This window comes from Salvia hispanica, chromosome 5 (genome assembly GCF_029641045.1).
Source record: "Salvia hispanica isolate PSC_SH4W2 chromosome 5, Shi_PSC_v1, whole genome shotgun sequence".
Classification (NCBI taxonomy): Eukaryota; Viridiplantae; Streptophyta; class Magnoliopsida; order Lamiales; family Lamiaceae; genus Salvia; species Salvia hispanica.
In genome coordinates this window covers 17642478-17661741 of record NC_142696.1, presented here as the reverse complement: position 1 = coordinate 17661741, position 19264 = coordinate 17642478, and the positions used below count along the sequence as shown (strand labels likewise).

At 36.4% G+C, this 19264-nt stretch overlaps 2 protein-coding genes and 1 pseudogene across 8 annotated transcripts; 1 reads left to right on the top strand and 2 right to left on the bottom strand.

Annotated features, from left to right (window-relative positions):
- Window positions 1-3246: 3246 nt before the first annotated feature.
- On the bottom strand, window positions 3247-5187 carry LOC125187007 (protein ELF4-LIKE 4 pseudogene; annotated as a pseudogene). Of its 4 annotated transcripts, none has more exons than XR_016130340.1 (3): window positions 4922-5187; window positions 4109-4509; window positions 3247-3613 (listed from the first exon to the last, which is right to left on the bottom strand). The product of XR_016130340.1 is annotated as a protein ELF4-LIKE 4 pseudogene, transcript variant X3 (transcript). The 4 variants fall into 4 exon arrangements; XR_016130339.1 differs by having other exon boundaries at window positions 3247-3552; XR_016130338.1 differs by lacking the exon at window positions 3247-3613 and having other exon boundaries at window positions 3936-4509.
- Window positions 5188-6195: 1008 nt separating this feature from the next.
- Window positions 6196-8463, top strand: LOC125190951 (ubiquitin-like protein ATG12). 3 transcript variants are annotated; one of them, XM_048088384.2, is made up of 6 exons: window positions 6196-6380; window positions 6530-6588; window positions 6998-7066; window positions 7153-7215; window positions 7677-7782; window positions 8198-8463. In XM_048088384.2, exons 1-5 carry the CDS (start codon window positions 6359-6361, stop codon window positions 7734-7736), a joined length of 273 nt encoding a protein of 90 aa, XP_047944341.1. In that variant the 5' UTR covers window positions 6196-6358; the 3' UTR covers window positions 7737-7782; window positions 8198-8463. The 3 variants fall into 3 exon arrangements, with proteins under 3 accessions (XP_047944341.1, XP_047944340.1, XP_088915824.1); XM_048088383.2 differs by lacking the exon at window positions 6196-6380 and adding an exon at window positions 6393-6461; XM_089059698.1 differs by lacking the exon at window positions 6196-6380 and adding an exon at window positions 6401-6458.
- A 256-nt stretch (window positions 8464-8719) lies between these two features.
- LOC125190950 (transcription factor MYB114-like) lies at window positions 8720-9639 on the bottom strand. Its single transcript, XM_048088382.2, has 3 exons — window positions 9430-9639; window positions 9211-9340; window positions 8720-9123 (listed from the first exon to the last, which is right to left on the bottom strand). Exons 1-3 carry the CDS (start codon window positions 9593-9595, stop codon window positions 8811-8813), a joined length of 609 nt encoding a protein of 202 aa, XP_047944339.1. The 5' UTR covers window positions 9596-9639; the 3' UTR covers window positions 8720-8810.
- Between the last annotated feature and the right edge of the window lie 9625 nt (window positions 9640-19264).

The window sequence follows — 19264 nt, the reverse complement described above, 5'->3', positions numbered from 1 at the left end:
CCTAGCTATCCTCCTTTTCCTCAACACATCATTCCACCAAGTATTAGCATTACCCCTAAATTCGGCCAATGCAATCTTTACCTTGTCACCCTCGGAATAGTTGTGGAGGGAGAAGATTTTCTCCACTTGAGATTCCCACTCCAAGTAGGCCTCGGGGTCAAACTTGCCATGGAATTCGGGTAGGTTGTGTTTCAAGGTCTTGGACGGATCATCAAACCTCGGTCGGGGCTCAAATTGTTAACCCTATCCCGTACATTCCCTCCTTGCCACCCCTCATACTCCTCATCTTCCACATTTTCCTCTGTACCCTCATTGGGCACGACGTTGCCCATAGGAGTGGGAGGCCTCGTCCCCCGTTCTTCCTTCCAAGTGTTGAACTCTTCAAATAGAGTGTTTTGGGTGGCAAGCATGCGAGCTTCAGATTCTTTTGCCCGAACATCCATTTGGGTCATCAACTCTTGCTTGAATTCCTTCATCATTTGTGCCATCATGCTCACAAGATCACCTTCGGGTTTGGAACTACTTGAGCCTGCCCCCTTCCTTACTTCCTCCTCATGGACGTCCCCCATCTTGTTAGATCGAGTAATAGGAGGCATCCAAGTTACCTACAAACACAAGAAACAAAGACTAGAAACTAGCCTTAGATATTAGCAAAATAAGAAAAGAGATTTAAGAAGCTAACTCACCCCAATGTAATATCCCAACACCCCCCAAGTCACTCACCAATGTCACTCGGTAGGTTTAGAATATAATGGGGCTAGTATCACACACTCTCGATCCAATTCCCACTCGTTGGCGCCCGGACAACTCAATCAAGGTATACATCTCAAGAACATATGGACACCAAGTAGTAAATACCAAAGTAATAATGATTAAACATATGAAAGCAAAGAAAACTAGGCCTAGATCAAACACACACACTAAAGAACACAAGACATGGGATGAAGCTTTATGCTGAAATCTGGCTGATCTTTATGAATTTTTTTTGGTATTGATCCCCGTGCCCAATTTGGATGAATTTTAGTGGATAGATTCCCAAACAACTCTAGATCAAGGGAAAAATAGCCATATATAGCTAGATTTGATGATTGGATATGTTTTGTATGGTTTTCCCCAACTATGCCAAAACAGGGCAATGATGTTAATCTCCACGGTTAACTAGGCAAACGAAGGAATTGTTTGATGAAATTTTGCAGGTACGTAGGTCACATAACATAGATCATACACACCAAATTTCAGCTTAATCTAAGCACAATTGATCAATCCGATCATCCCAACAAAACAGAGCAAAAACAAAAAGACCAAAAGGAAAAATAACCCAACTCAAAGCAACAAAAGATCAAACACCTAGTGGGTACTAGGCTCTAGATACCAAATGATGTGGATCCATGTATTTTATGATCCATTTCCCAAGGATTACCCAATTAATGATGCTTGATCTAACTATTTTTGTGAGATTGATTTTCAATTTATCAACACAAGACACAAGATAATAAAGATCCAACCAACAAAAATTGAATCTAAATAAGAATGGATGGAAGATTTGGAATGGAAAGCATGTGTATAAAGATGAGATAAGAGAGCTACAACCATAGGACCTTAACCAAAAAGATGGAGACAACCCTAGGCAACTTTCATTAGCTCTATCACCCCTTGGCTCCACTACTCAATGGATACACTCCATTGATGCATACCTTTACTTGAATCAATCAAAGATGGAAACAAGCAACCTTCAAGGAAGGAATTGGATACAATCCTCAAAGAGGAAACTCTCTAGGGTAGAAACTTTAATTCAGCAAAAATCTAAGGAAATGGAATAACATCAAAAGGTTTTTATACTAAGGGTCCAAAAATAGAAAGTTGGCCCACAAAATCTAAAAACGGCAGAATCGCCCGGTCGGGCGTTTTTCACAGGCCAAAACGCCCGGCCCGGGCGTTTTCCCTGTTCCCGGGCGAATTTCCACACTGAGCCGGGCGCGCGAAACGCCCGGCCGGGCGTCCTCCTCGCGTCCTCAGGCAATTCGCCCGGTCGGGCGATTTTCACATGTGAAAACGCCCGACCCGGGCGTTTCTTCTGAAATCTCCGGCCGGCCCTCGTTCTTCAGCACGATCCTCAACTTTGGCTCATCCGTCCTCCTAGGCTCCTCCCGCTTGGACTTTTGAATGAAAGTTGCGAGTCCATCCCGAAGCCGCCTCGTCATGGCTCTCGTCATAGGTCCACCAAGTGAGGTCGTATCAGCCACCTTCAGTTACTCATCCAACTCGTAGTCAGTACGCCCTGTTGCGTACTCCTCGTTCGGCTTGTCGGGTGGGAGTGGGACTGGGACCGATGGCGCCTTTTCTTTCCGCGCCATCTTCTTCTTCCCTTTCTTCGGCGGCGGCCGGGCAGGTGCAGGAGGTTGCCCACAACTAGGCTCCATCTCCTCAACTCGATACTCCTCGGTGGGCGTCTCAACCCGGTAGTCTTCGTGGCCGGCCACCGGGCGCCGCCGCCGCCGCCGCCTCCTCCGAACATGGGCATATCGTCGTCGACATTATGGGGGTTTGGGTATTGACTCAGATCCATTGTTGAAAGTGTGAATATTGAGATAATATAGAAGAGAAAGTGAAAGGTTTGGTTTGTGAAAAGTGAAGAAAATGGAGTGGTTTAAATTAGGGTTAAGTGATTTAAAATAATAAAAAAAAAAAAATCGGAAAACATCGGGCTCGGGCGCGCCCCTGCAATGGGCGATCGATCTCACGCCCGATGGATCGGGCGAGAGATCGGTCGCGACCGAACTCTCGGTCGTCTTCGGGCGTGACCGATGCCTGCAATGGATGCCCGAGCCCGATCTCGACTGATCGGGCATGAGATCGGACGTCCATTGTGGATGCTCTAAGAATCCAATTAATAGATTTGATTGGTATACCATATCGAGACAAATCCATAAATCTAATCAAGATTTATTTTTTGTCTAAGATTCTTTTTCGTATGATTCTGTCAGCAAAACAACAAATTTATCATATTATTCACAATCAGAATTTAGTTTTCTTAGTGGCTGTAACATCACTAGTTGTTACTAACAATTCTAGTCCACTTAAAATCGATTCAAACTAGCTTTCAAAAACATCATCAGTTAGATATTTTATACACGTATCAACCATTGGGTCAATAAGTTGTTAAGCTCTTGCTCCTATTACAGCAAGCTAAAAAAAGTGAAAATTTTGCCCAATTTTGCTTTACTAATTTGGAGTTACAACAAGAAGTAAAACACAGTAGGTGATGACTGATGATAACTCTAAACCTTTTCATTGTCTGCAAGCAACTGCTATGAAGAGCAGTCAACAAAGTGAGCCTTATCGACTATTCTAATACAATAAATGATTGTTATGAAGATTAATGTCAAGAAAATGTTACAAGAAATTGTGATACAATGATTATAAATTTTGTACCTTTCCATGGATCAAACAACCTCAGATACAACAATAGCAAGACCTGAATCTCGTGTATTGACTACATTGCTTCAGTCAGAATAGGTTTGTAAGCTACAACGAGAGCTGCGTGCACTATTCCTAATGCACGAAGAGCACATCAGCAAGATCAAGGCCAAGGAATGTCACCATAATGAAGCCACTATAATGAAATTTGGTATCGTTTATTCGATAGAACAAGTAACGTATGTTCTCGAATGCAAGAAGAGCGATTATTCAAGACTAAGGCCAAGAGAATGCCACATGATTGACATTTTGTATCGTTAATTCAATCGAACAAGTTACATGAGCTCACAAGCATCGACTAATCCCAACGAAATAACACTTCTTTATCAAGATTAAGGCCAATAAAATGTCACACAATGAAGGCACTAGAATGAAATTATGTACCTTTCAATAGATCATTCATTCAACAGCATAAAGTTACATAGGCTACAAATCAAAAGTGTATCAACTATTCTCAATGCAAGAAAAGCTCAATTATGAAAATTAAGGAACAAGAATGAGATTTTGAAATTTTGTACACAGATAGATCCTCTATGATTCAACAAAACAAGTTAAATAAGCAACAATTGACTAATCTAAAAACAGGAAATTAAAACCTCATCATCAAGATTAAGGTCACAAAGCTTCATACCTTTGATGGGATCAAAGCAACCCGGAATACGATCAATTGCCAGACCTAACTCTCTTTAGCCCGCCTCTCCCATCGGACTTAGTTGTCCCGGCTGACTCCCCTTCAGACAAGGTCTCCATTGATCTGGCAGAGTCGGAGAGATGGCCGTACAGGTCAACCACTCTTCTAATGTTGTTGTTGAGCTCCCGGATCAGTCCCACATTGCGCGACAACTTGTCCGGGATCTTCGACTCGTGGTTCTGGTTGATCTCATTTATCAAAAGCCTGTTCTGGTCCAAAATGTTCTGGACCAGCACAAAATTTGTCTGAAATCTTTGATGAAACTTAGGCTCAATCTGTCCACTAGTTGCAATGCTCGAAAATATGTCGTCTTCCATCACTCAATTCAACTGCAACATAAGCTAATAAACAGTATATATATAGATCAAGATCAAGATCACTTTTTTATTCCTACATTTATTTTTTTACTAAAAGAAAATTAATACTATAGCACAAGAATTTCCAACAATTGAAATAAATTTAGGAATAAAGTTGACTTCTTTATTCAGTTGATGTACTTTTGAAGAAAGTGAATGTAAGACAATAATCCATTGAATCAGTGTAAAGTTTACATGTACTGTACAACACAAAAGGTATAAACCTGTCATAACTCTTATACTTCTTCAATTCAGATGGCAATTGAATTAAATTTCAGTGCTTTTGCAAAAAAACAGACTTAACAAAACACACAATTTCAGAAATCAAAGGAGGAACAAAGAGAAAAGTGAAATTAGAAATCCCAAATGCACTAAAAAGGAAATTAGAAAAGTTCACCTTTTAATTGAACAATCAACACCGTAGCCTCTTTGTTATCTTGAGACTTCAAAAGTAACAGTTGAAATAATTAGAGGTTTGAGTCTGAGCAGAGGCCTTGAAATCATGAAGAGAGAGAATTTTTTTTATCTATAGAGAGAGAGTTTTGATTGAGAGATGGAAGGGTAGTTTCTCTCTCCGCTTACTTCATCTGCGGGATTCGCCTTTCATTCATTGCTGGCCTTTTTCGATGATTATGGAAAAACTATTCTCAATCTCAAGCTCACATGTTAGATTCCCCTTACTTTTAATATTTAATGCTGTAATTCTTTTTCCATTTTTTAATAAGTAATCAAAATCAAATAATAAATAGTACACCAATAGTTTCGGAAAATATTTAAATGTGTTTGCTCGCTGATCAAATCACAGTATATTAATCAATTGATGCGATTAAAACGGCAAAATCTATACTATTAGATTCATATTTCTTAAAACTTTTCTAAAAACTTGTAACTTTTTTTTTGAGCCTGCACTAGCGTACTTTATCGGTTTTGCGGGCTATTATGAACATTAGTCATTATTCAAATTTTGATATCTTTATCTTATCCTTACTTCACTATACTGCATTTTAACGTTATATCAAAATAAAATATGGAATACTAGAAAAAAAGAACTTATTTTAATACTCAAAATATGGTTTTGGAGTTTTTTTTTTCAATTTTTTGTGTATAAATATATTAAATAATATTTTAATATGTACTCCCTCCGTCCATGATTAAGAGTCACATTTCTAAATAGCGCGGGTTTTAAGAAATATTAAGAAAAGTGGGTGGAAGAAAGTTAGTGGAATATGAATCTCACTTGTATATATTAGTTTTAAATAATATGTGAGTGCAATGGGTTAGTGGAATGTGAGGTCTCTTTATCATTTATGGTAATTATGAACGGGAAATGGAAAAACGAAACTCTTATTCGTGAATGGAGGGAGTATGTATCAAGGATTCGGTATAATGCGGTATGCCGAATATGTGGTATATACTGAAAATTCGGTATGATACGGTATACCGTGATATAAAAAAATGATACCGGAGCCGGTTGGGGGTTATCTTTGATGATGTGGCCAAAACATTTAGATTCAAAGAGTTGACCTGAAGTATATGTCACTTAAATTTTAATGTGGCCAAAAAATACAAGTTTCGTCAAATAAATAATTAGTGTAATTTTGATTCATTATAAAAACTTATTTATGGAACACAGATACACGTTTCGTCAAACACCTTGCATAAATATGGCAAGGATTGGGAAAATAGTCAGCCATGTTTTGTGTGATTTATTTGGATTATTTCATTAAAAAAAAGTTACATTGATAGTAATGCGATATTGCAGTCGCTGTAAAACGCTTTTCAGCCAAAAGGTATAAAATTGCACGCATCCAACTGTGTTGAATGCTCTGTAAAAATGGCTTCGGAAACTCGAAAAGGTTAGCTTCAATCTTTTTTATCAAAAAAATTAATGAATTTTGATGCATCGAATGATTTTTTCCGATTAAACTTCGAATGTGGTAAACTATATGCTAATTTCCGTTTTGTTTAATTTGATTTCGATTTCTCAATCTTAATTTTGATGCAGTCGTTATTCACCTGAGAGCCACTGGCGACGCCCCGATTCTCAAACAGGCCAAGTTCAAGGTACTCTTTTCAAACACAAATTGATGTATTTCAGTTGCGTTTGGATTAGGTTTTAAATAATTAAGTGAAATAGAGAAGTTTCCTACTTACAATGGCGATTGAATTTAATTTTGGGAATGGAGTAACCCTAGAAACTTATGCCCCCAAAATTGAAATGTTGGTCAAGAAATCTGTTTAGTTTAGGCTGCTTTCTAATTTCAGGATTATTCTATTTCACTATTTTAGCAGAATCTGATTAGGCATACCCAAGAATTTGGTTGTGTTGATCAATATCGTTGCAATGTACTTCCTAAATTCGAAAGACAGTCGCCGCTTATGATTATTTTGTAATCAAGAAAATATATTGCCTGAATGAAAGATTAAGCTATGCAGTTGTTGTTATCGTAGTTTATTCTGCTGTGAAATGTAGATGGCTGGGAGTGATAAGTTTGTTAAAGTAATAGATTTTCTCCGTCGTCAGCTTCACCGGGAGACTTTGGTGAGCTCGATAATTCTTTCCCTTTCTCTGTATAAACTGCAATTTTTTTTTCGTGCTCTAAATTTATGTTTTTTTCTCTCTTTCAGTTTGTGTATGTAAACAGTGCCTTCTCTCCGAACCCTGATGAGCTAGTGTTGGATCTGTGTAACGTAAGTTGTTCTTTTCTTGGCATCTTGGGAGATGAAGTTTTTGTTATCAGGCAGATATATTAGCATACTGGTCATACAATTTACGGAATTCTACTTCCCAGTTTCGTTGGAGCATGTTTGAGGGCACATCTTCTCGTTGGACACCTCATTTTTTCTTAAATAGGTGTATGTCTAGTGTGCTGTTTGTAATTTAGTTTATGCCCCGTAAGCTCATCTCCCCTACTGCATAAGGCGCCGATCTTGATATCTAGATGATGATATCGAGAGTTTTGGTCAGCGTTGACTTCATATAGAAATCCCCCAGTTCTAATTATTGGCATCTCTAGAAAAGTTGTTGTCTTTTTCTGGCCACCTTAATGTTACTTCGACAATTACAGTACTCAATGAAACTGATTCCATAAGCATATCCGAACCTTCTTTCTAGTGTGAATTTGATATGTCATACTTCCATTGCATTGCAGAACTTTGGGATTGATGGGAAATTGGTGGTCAATTATGCATGTTCCATGGCTTGGGGTTGATTACTGCCAAGATTTGATTCTGTACAATAATGAAAGAGAAGATAGGGTATACTATCAAAACTTACACTTCTTTTCTTTCCATATCTTGTATATTTCCTATTTCAAAAATGCTAAATCCGATCTTTCTTTTCCACTGGTAGTTTGATTTTTGCATTGATGATCTCTGGTAAAACTGTAGATGCATGTATTATTACATTGGAGCTGAATCCATTGTGTTTGCTAGTTTGATGAAGATACTATGGACAGACCCAAATAATCTTGATTTATAGAATATTTATCTAACTCAATTAGCTGTCTGTGATATTTTAGACAATCATATACTCCTAAGTTTAATTGCCTCTAAATCATGACAGAATATCTTGAAAATTGCTTAGCATGATATGAGGGTACTTTATTTCCTTCTTTCTTTGCCCCCTATTTTCTTAGTATTCCTCTTAAGCATTTTTACTTAAATTTTGCAGATTCTGGTTTAAGTTAGCAGGGTTGCTGGATGGATAGTTTGAAGATGGTCGTAATGAAAACTCTTACTTTACAGAATTATATACTCCTCCCGTCCCACATTTGGAGTCACTTATTGTTATGGCTCGGGTTTTAAGAAAGAGTTGAAGTGTGTAATAAATGAAGTGAGATGGTGGAGGGTGTAATAAATGAAGTGAGATGGTAGAGTGTGTAATGAATGAAGTGAAATGGTAGAGTTGGTTGAAGGTGGGTCCTTTTTGACTTTTGATTTTTGTTTTGGTTTATTTTAATTTAGATAATGACATTTTGATGTAATTTTGATGAAGAATGGGGTAAAATTGTATGACCAAATATGGAAAATTTTAAAAGTGACTCTTAAACTGGGACGAACTTTTATGGCAAAAAGTGACTCTTAATCTGGGACGGAGGGAGTATATTTTTTCATTCTACACACAGATTTCTTGTGGAATTGAAACTTTTGTTACGATTGGTATATACAAGTTCGGTTTTGTAGATGCTACAGATGATAAATGTCCGTTTACACACCTTGGTTTGTGTCAATAGTTCGACAAAATTCAAGAAGGCCCAGAAACAGACTTCAAACATGAAAAACAACTAAAATCCACCAAACTCGATAAATTTGGTTACCCACTCCAAAGTGGAGGGATTCTCATTAGAGAAATCAAAGAAATCATCAAAATCATCAATCCTGGCTTCTGATTCCTTTGATTTCTCCACAACTTTGCTACCAACACTTGTTTCCTTCTCTTCTGCAGTTTGCTGAGCACTCTTGGAGGCCATTTCTTCGCTCGAAATCCCTGCAACCAATACCCTTTTCTCCCATGACTTCTTGCGGAGATGATGGTTCCAATAGTTCTTGATCTCATTGTCTGTTCGACCTGGTAACCTAGCTGCTATCAACGACCACCTGTCGCATGATCCGTTAAGAAAGCTATAGTTTTTCAACACTCGAACTGCTATTTTCTTGTTTTATGGAGTAACAAAAAAAGTATACCTATTTCCGAGGAGTTTATGCAGCCTGATGATCAAGTCCTCTTCTTGGTCAGACATGTTTCCTCTCTTGATGTTTGGTCTCAGATAATTCATCCATCTCAGCCTGCAGCTCTTAGCACAACGCGATAAACCTGCTTAATTCGCGCAAATATAAGTAAAGAAATTCATCACTTGTAAAAATTTTCAATATTTTTGGATTGATGAAGGTGGTGGTGGCAACCTGATCTAGCAGCAATGGTGGTCCACTGCTTGGCACCATGGGCAGCGACGGTTGCTGCAATTCTCCGGTCCTCCTCCGCCGTCCACGGCCCTCTGTTGAGCCCCTTCCTGGACGCCCTCTGCTTCTCTTTCATCGAAGTTGAGGCTCCCATGGAAAATTCTTTCATGCTTTCAAATGTGAGAACTCCCTATTTATTCTTGGATATATTTATGGCCTATTTGGAATATTAAAATAACAATAAGCTTAGAATTAAGGTGTCACATTCTTTAATTATTATTTCCTGTAATTTGTCATTAGATTTTAGTGACAAAGAAATCCAAGTGGGAAAGCCAAATAATTGAAGCTTATCTATCGATTGTTCCTAGAGTTGAATATTCAGACTATAATTACTCAAGGGGGGGATGCATGTGGCATTTGTTCCTAACTTTGCTTTATATTTATGGGTCAATAAATAAGTATTCATTTTAGTCATGTTGTAGATATTAAATATCAAGTCCTAAGTTTACAAGATTAAATATGAATTACTAGGGTGATCTAAAACTTGAGATGTAGATCTATTCATGTGGGTGAGTGTAGGAGTAGAATATAAGAACAAATATATTCTCTAACTACCATACGCTATTGCTTATGAATATGATGACTGGAGATAAAAAAATATATTGACAGCTAAAAAGAAGTAAAAATAAATGTAGAATAACAATATAAAATACAGCCATCACTTTTGATGGGGACAGCCACCCTAGGGCTGCTGAAGAAGTTTATAAAAATTGCACGATGCATTATTTGCCTCTAAGCTTTAAGACAAAAAAGTAAAACCTAACCTCGTCGAAAAAGTTATTTTAAGATCATGTTTTTGAGTAATTTAAAGTATAATTATGATAATAGTCTATCCTGCTTTTGTCACCTAGAGTTATAGTAATTTGGTTTAAATGATATCATGAATTTTATATTTTCATGGTAATACAGTAAAATGAGGTTGTGGTTTATGTGTCGCAATCAAAATTTGGCCTCAAAATTATGGCATCCAAGTCAAGATTGTTAAAAACTACTAATAATACTCTAGTTAATTACAAACTATTAAAACTACTCCATTTTCATGGTAATACAGTAAAATGAGGTTGTGGTTTATGTGTCGCAATCAAAATTTGGCCTCAAAATTATGGCATCCAAGTCAAGATTGTTAAAAACTACTAATAATACTCTAGTTATTTACAAACTATTAAAACTACCCCTGCCTTTGTCCATGATTAAGTATCCTAAGTTAACTTTGCACGATTTAAAAAAAATAGGAATATATTCCCTCCGTCCCAGATAATTCGTCCCAGTTTTCCATTTCAATCCGTCCCACATAATTTGTCCCACTTCATTTTTACTATTTTTTGCAGTGGACCTCATATTCCACTAACTCATTCCTACTCACATCTTATTATAAAACTAATATATAAAGGTAGGACCCACATTCCACTAACTTTTTCAACTCACTTTTCATTACAATTCTTAAAACTCGTGCCCGGTCAAAGTGACCCCGAATTATCCGGGACGGAGGGAGTATAATAGAAAGTGGGTAGAAAAAGTTAGTGGAGTGTGAGTTCTATTATATATATTAGTTTTAAAATAAATTGTGAGTGAGATAAGTTAGTGGAATATGTTGTTTATTACCAAAAATAGTAAAAGTAAATGAGACACTTAATTGTGGACGGACGAAAAAGAAAACTTGAAATACTTAATCTGGGTGGACTTGGTTTTAAAAATTTTAGCTGAAATTTCTCCTGATCCTTTTGATCATGAGAGAATAATTGAAGTCCTCTCCTTCCCAAGGATCACATATAATAATTTATAAAATTAAACAATTTTATTGAGAAAATAGATTTAAGACTAGAATGCAATTAGATAAACCCTAAAATAATATTTAATTAATTTGCATGACTTAAACGTCTTTGGAAAATAAGACACGTTTAGGTCCCTGAACTTGAAAAAATAGTGTCACAGGTCTATGTCTATGAAAAATTATTAATCCCATTTAAGGTCATTCTCCACTTAACCTTTATTAGCATATTTAATCTAAATTCAAATCTAACATTGCATATTTTAGAAATTCTAATCTAATATTACATATTTTTTTTCAATTTTCAAAAAATTCGGATTTGAAGTCATGTTAAGATTATTTTTTTGCCATCCTTTGTTAGAATGACCTAAAAGTAAACTAACAATGACCTAAAAATTCCTTACGTATGATTTTGTTCTGTGTTTCTGTATTTAAATCTAGTTTTGCACAGATAAAAACCCTATATATATAGAGAGAACTGTTTCGCTGCAAGCCTAATTTGAGCGTCTGGTGAGCGGCTTGATACACGTAGGATAGTTTACTTAATATACTCCACTATATAATTTTATTCAATATTATATTTATTTGCATAGATACATTTTCCATTTTTCTCTCTCCATTCATACCTTTGTATCTCTCTCCATAGTTTTCAGAATTTTGAATACTAACTCTTCCTCGCTCATTTTCACTTTCGTTTTCTGCATTACTATTCGAGAGTCTTTCGGAAATTCGCCGTAGAAGTGTGTTTGAGAAACTGTTGCCATGGCTGTCGAATTCATCATCGATGATCCTGACAAAATTGGGGGTGCTAAATATGTCTAATTTCTTTTCTTTCTTTATTGTTCTCCAGTTTTCTGCCATCTCTTCTCAAATACAATTTCCTCTCCCACGTTTTATAGATTAAGTAATCATAGAATTTCGCAGTTATCTTTGTCTTTGGACAATTCTTTCTTATGCAACACAAGCCCTCTCTATTTCCTATCTTTTCAAGTAAGAACTAAATTCAATTTGCAATTTCCCCTTCGTCGATTGGCTACCGGAAACAAGCAATTGCAACAAAATCGGACTACACCTTCTTCTGCTAAAGTAATTAACATATCTAGAATGCTGGAAATGTATGTAATTGCGTTGGTGGCTTGAAATTAAGCTATAACCGAGCCGGATTTACAAAATTCAAAGAGAATCGCGACGCTGCAATAGGTCGAAATCGTACACAAGATTTAGGGTTTCCGATGATGAATTCGATGGCTATGGGGACACTTGCTTAAACACACCCGCGGCAAATCGCCGACGATTTGATACGGAAGACATGACCACAGAAAACTCTCGAATTGAGAAATGAGCATTTAAATTGAGGAAATAGTTAATTAGTTGATACTCCTCTCTTGATGATGGGGGCGGCCGGGATGATGTGGATCGGCGAAGAGAAGATTTAGTTAGGAGAATATTAAAAGAGACCGACACTTGACAGTGATGAAGAGGTGCACCAAAGAAGACCGAATTGCAGAAAAAAAAAAAATTAAAGATGAGAGAATTGATGATGAGGAAAAAGATGGAAAATATTAAGGAAAATTTATTACACGTCACCAGTCGCTCAGCTAGCGCTCATATATATGTATATATATATATATATATATACAGGTTTGTGTTAAAATGACAACACCTCTTAAAGTGACACCGTGACACCACACATAGAACAATATTATAAGCGTTACACAACAATATTATAAATGCTACACAGCAATCTATAGATTGTTGTATAGTGAGTCGGATATTGCTGGCCGACAAAAATTGTTGTATAAGATGTAGCATATTGTTGGCCGTCTTTTTTGGATTTTTTAAAAGCCACGTGGCAGCTTAATCCTTATATATATATAGGGATGTATTCAAATACTTTTCATATCTTTTGTCCTTTTTCCTTCTTAATCCTAGCCCCACGATTTTGTCATCTGACGGTTAGATTAATGCCACGTGTCATTTAATAATGCACATTTTCATTCTAATAATGCACAGCGGCTAATAATGCAACATTATAGACTAATAATGCATTGATCACAACCATCCAATTCAAGGATCCAAGGGCTGAGATTAAGAAGGAAATAGGACACTTAGGATGCAAAGGAGCCTAACGCACCCCTATATATATATATATGGGTCCATGATCAATTGAGATTTTTTATGTTAATTGAGAAATGAGATGCAATATCAGTCACTCATTTTTATTAAATGGGTGGTCTAGATTTTGCCACACAAAAAATATTTTTAGATTAATTTATTATGAAAGGGTAGAATGGTAATTGGGGCCAATCAAAGATGGGGATGAAGAACTGCAGTGCCAAAATCAGTTTCTCACTCCATCCCACGGTGTTGATTGCAGCTAAATTTACCTATCAATTCAATTCAATTTACTACTAATACACAATTGATTGGGGATTAATTCAGATGAATTCAACTAATTTTTGATGAATTGCTTGAATGAGATAGAATTCGACGAGAATTCTAACATGGTTGGAGAAGCGGCAGCGTGATAGAATCTGGAGCGAGAAGCGGCGACGGAGGCTGGAGAATCTTCTCGATGCGGCGGAGCGGCCAGAATCTAATGACTTCATGGAGCTACCGCCGCGATCAGGCGAGAAAGAGGCGATTTTTTTCTGCAGACTTAATTAGGCTATTTCGACGGCGAGAAGCTGCTGAGGAGTTGGAAGCTGAAGAAGGCAGCGGTGAAGGCGAAATCAGCGGTGGTTTCGGCGTTGGAATTTGTCCGCGGCGGCGCGTTGAGATCCTGCAATTTCAGAGCAGCTATTCAGGCTGCGTCTCCTCATCGAGCTGCTAAGTTTGGTGGATGAGGATGAATTTTTGGGGATGAAAGAGTTGGATTTTGGATTTGTTTGATAAATTTCAGGATAGAGAGAACTTCACGACAAACACATGATTGGAATATTTGACAATTCTAGTTAATTCTGGGGCTAATTCTTCGATTGAGTTTGAAATTGAAATTAATATTGAGATTTGAGTTTATATTTGTGGAAATTGTGACGTGAGCTGGATTGGAGAATCAAGCTTAATCATGATGCACTCTAGGTGTTTGGTGAAATTCTCCAGTTGGAAATTAGTTGCTACTAGTTAGTTACAATTCATGTCAACTACATACATATAATGTCAACTATTATATGTAAAACGTTGCTGTTGACATAAATATTATAGAACGTTGACATGAAAATATTTGTTATTGACATTAATTATTTGTAAAATGTTGTTGTTGACATAATAGTTGACATAAATAACGTTTGTTGTTGACATCGTAGTAGACATGAATAATGTTTGTTGTTGACATCGTAGTTAACATGAATAATATTTGTTGTTGACATCGTAGTTGATATGTGAATTATAAGTGTTATATGTTAGTTGTTGACATTTTAATACGGGTTGTTGATATTCGTTATTCTTGGTATTGATATGTGAATTGTAAGTGTTATTTTTTAGTTGTTGACATTCGATATTCTCGGTATTGATATGTGAATTGTAAGTGTTATTTTTTAGTTGTTGACATTCGATTTTCTCGGTATTGATATGTAAATTCTAAGTGTTATTTGTTAGTTGTTGACATTTTAATAAGTGTTATTTTATTGAATGTTGAAGATTTGAAGATTTGAATGTTGAAGATTTGAAGATTTGAATGTTGAAGATTTGAAGATTTGAAGAGATTTGAAAATTTGAATGTTGAAGATTTGAAGATTTCAATGTTGAAGATTTGAAGATTTAAAGATTTGAATGTTGATTTGAAGATTTGAAGATTTGAATGTTGAAGATTTGAAGATTTGAAGATTTGAATGTTGAAGATTTGAAGATTAGAATTTTGAAGATTTGAAGATTTGCAGCTAGAGTTTTAGAGAGGATTTTAGAAAATGATTTCAAATAAAATTTAATGAAAAGACAATTATACCCCCGTGTTGACATAATGTGATAGTTGTTAACATTAAGTTAATCTTGTGAATTAGTGGCTGAGATTGCATCTCATTTCTCAATTATGTCCAAAAATCTCATCCTAACAAGACCCTATATATATATATATATAGGGTTGTGATCAAATGAGATTATTTAGGCTAATTGAGAAATGAGATGCAATATCAACCACTTATTTTTAATAAATGAGTGGTCTAGATTTTTCCACACAAAAAATATTTTTAAATTAATTTAATATGAAAGGGCATAATAGTAATTTTATGCTTATTTGCCAATCTCTTACGCAAGGCGGCGGAGTTCTAAATCCAGATCCAATTTCGTCAGAGTAATCTCTCGCCTTCGCCGCGGTGGTGAAATCGTCTCCATCGGTAAGTCGGCGCGGTCGCTGCTCGGCGCGTGTGGCAACGGCGACGATAATCGCGGCATCGAGGTCGGGTGAGAGGTCTGCGAGGGATCGGCTAATTTTGTGCAGAAAATTCGGCTGAATCAAGCGGGATCGTCGATTGCGGTGGTGAGGGTGGCGCTGCCGCTGCCGGGGCCAAATTTGGGGAATTCGCCGTTCCCGATGAAATTGAGGAGAGAGGGAACGAATTGCAAGATAACCACGGAGGTTTGATCTTCAATTCCACGACGATCGAGAGAATGGAGATGCTGATCCTCGGAGCTCTGAAATAGCGGATGCGCTCAGTCAATCCTTTCTCGTACCTCAAATTTTTCTCTCACTCTTCGATTCCGGCGACGACGAGAGATCGATTCAGGCTTTGAAGAACAGAGGAGCTCAGATCATCTTCAAATCGCAAAACGGTTTGCATCAATCAATTGATCGATCAATCAGTTATCAGTTTACACAATTTTTATTAATTTTTTTAATTAGTTTTTTTAAATTAGATATCAAATTACTCGAGTTCAAGCCGTCGGTAGTCTCGGCGTCGGCTCTGCTTGTCGCGTCTCACGAGTTTTTCCCGGTGCAGTTTCAACCATCCAGAGATGCTATCTGCAGCTGCAGCTATGTGATTAAGGTCCAAAAATTGAAATTAATCAGTCATAATTGGTTAATTTCACAATGTTGTTGATTAATTTATTTTTATTTTTTTTTGGTGGCAGGAGGAATTGTTGCATTGTTACGATGTGATGGCGCCGGCGTCGGGGCTGTTGACGCCGGCGAATGTCATGGATTTCAACTGCTCATTTTCTAGCAGTCAAATTGAGAATTCCGGCATTAATGAATCGCCTCAACTTTCTCTCAGAACAAAATCAGTGACTAGTGAATGTGTATATGCACAAGAAGAGGTTGATTTCTGCTCAGTGATTTAAGCTCGTGTATGAATCTGGCATTAGATGTCGAATTAGTGTTGATTACTTGATGATTTTTCACAAATTTACAGTAGCTTGAATCAAGCTTAAAAAAATACTACCGATGATGTGCAGACCCGCAAAAAAATACTACTGATGATCTTCTCGTTTTGGATTGAAGTGGCATGCTCAACTCATGAATTATATTCACTGATTTTGTCGTTTCCAGAAAGTTTGTTTGCGGGTGTATGATTCTTTTGGTAGATAATGATAGTCTGGATATGAATTGGAAATATGTCTGTTTAAATTTTACTTCCATATTTTATTTCTTTTCATTGCTCTTTTTGGATCACTGAACATGAGTTACATGATGGTTGCTCACTGGATTTAAAATTCCAGTTGAGAGTCTGTAAACGACAAAAGCTCAATCCTCATCTCTCAAATTTGTATATCGCAATAAGGTCAATTCTTATAATTTCTGAGTTTTCAAAAGTGATGTATATGTATATCTGCATCTTATATTTTGTTGATTAGTTCTGGTGTATACTAATATAAAAATAATCAGCACTTTGAGAAATTTTTTGAAAGCCAAGTGATACCACTCTAATTTTATGATAAACTTGCTAGGAGACTATTGACAGCATGGATTAGTTACTTTATCTGTGGAGCAACTTATCTTAACTCTATTTTCTAGACCAGAAACTGAGAAATAGGAGTCTGCTGCTGATGCTGTTCTTGTAGGGCCATTAGTTAATTTATGAACTGGTTCTTCTCTTCATAAGACTCAGCTTAAAATCTATGAGGCCACACTTTCAAGAATTGTTTTTGAGTTGTTGACACTATATACAAGCTGTTATTAAAGACTACGAGGAATATATGAAGAATATGTACGGTGGATTGACGCATAATGCTCTACTCGTTGATGCAGTCGGCACACTCGTCGTTCCAGCTCAACCTATGGCTCAGGTTTGCTGTTCCTCCTTATGCTTTCGATTTCGAGTAGTTGTTTCATTATGCTAAACAAGTAATTGTTAATTGTGTTAGTTTGAAGGTGCGAGTTGATGTGTTTGGAATATGTTTTGGAGTTTTCTCATGAATAATCCATCGAGTAGCTGTTTCATTTGAATTGAGTTGGAAATGGATTGGTTTCTTCGCAGTTGCACTTCAATTATCGTTTGAATTAACTTTTTCACTCTGTTATTAATGTTTCATTGAGGGTTATAATGCAAGTGATATGTCTGTTGCAACAAACAAATGTATTTCTTTCTTTCTTACTTTCTTTTTTCTTTTCTTTTTTGTGTTTCTTCAAGTTTTAAATGTTTGATTTCGTGAAAATTTTTTTTGGCATGTACATGGTTTAGAAGTTTATCTGTATGAATTTTATAAGTTGTTGATATTTTAATACGAGTTGTTGACATTTGATATTCTCGGTATTGATATGTAAATTATAAGTTTTATTTTTCAGTTGTTGACATTTGATATTCTCAGTATTAAAATGTGAAATATAAGTGTTATTTTAATACAAGTCATGTCAACTACACGTACAAGCCATATCGTGTCAACTGCACGTATAAGTCATGTCAACTACACGTACAAGCCATATCGTGTCAACTGCACGTATAAGTCATGTCAACTACAGTACATATCGTCTCAACTCCACATACAAGTCATGTCAACTACGGTATATAATATGTCAGCTACACGTACAAGCCATGTCAAGTATTGCAGGTATATGGGGAGAGAGGGAGAGAGAGATGGGACGGTTGTGGTCTAAGGTTATCGACCACCGACGCCGGAGTAGAGAAACGAAGGAGAGAATGGGTCAGAGGGCAGGCGATTGTGATTAAACGAGAGAGAAAATGAGATTAGGGTGAAGGATGTGAAGGGCATACTTGGGTTTCTTGCCCAAAGAGTTTAGTTTCCGCCCAAAATGGGAGGAAAGTAAACAAGGTAATTTGTGAATCTATCCTCGGGCCTAACAAATTTCCTCGGGCCTCAAGAATTCTTTCCATGTTATCAAACAAAAGAAAAAACCTTGTAAAAAGCCCTTTTCTTGGCTTTTCTTGGCTTCTCTATGGTATCAAACATGCCCTTAGGGGCTTCTTTTGATAGATGAAAACTATATATATATATATATATATATATAGGGTTTTGATCTATGAAGACCAGATTTAAATACAGAAATGCAGAACACGGTCATACGTAAGACATTTTTAGGTCATAGTTAGTTTATTTTTAGGTCATGCTAACAAAGCATGACCTAAAATGATCTTAACATGACATAAATCCAAATCTTATAATATGACCTAAAACTACTTAATTATGACCTTTTGTGTTTTGGGTTAATTATTGACCATTAGATCATCTAATACTAGGGCCAAGATTTGGGCTGCATTTCTGGATCTAAACACATACTTGTTTTGATCATCTCCCTATATATATATATATATATATAGGGGCGCATTATGGTCAATAAGTGAAATTCTGTTAAAAATCAAAACAAATCTCAACCCTTGAATTCTTGGATGGTTGTGATAAGTTACATTATTAGCCCAAGATGCTACATTATCAGCCGAGCTACATTATTAGACTAAATTGCTATATTATTGTACTAAAATAGTACATTATTAGCTAAGTTACATTATTTGACTAGCAATCTACATTACTAAATGATACGTGGCATTAATCTAACGGTTACATTACAAGATCCAATGACTGAGATTTGTTTTACTTATTTACAGAATTTCACTTATT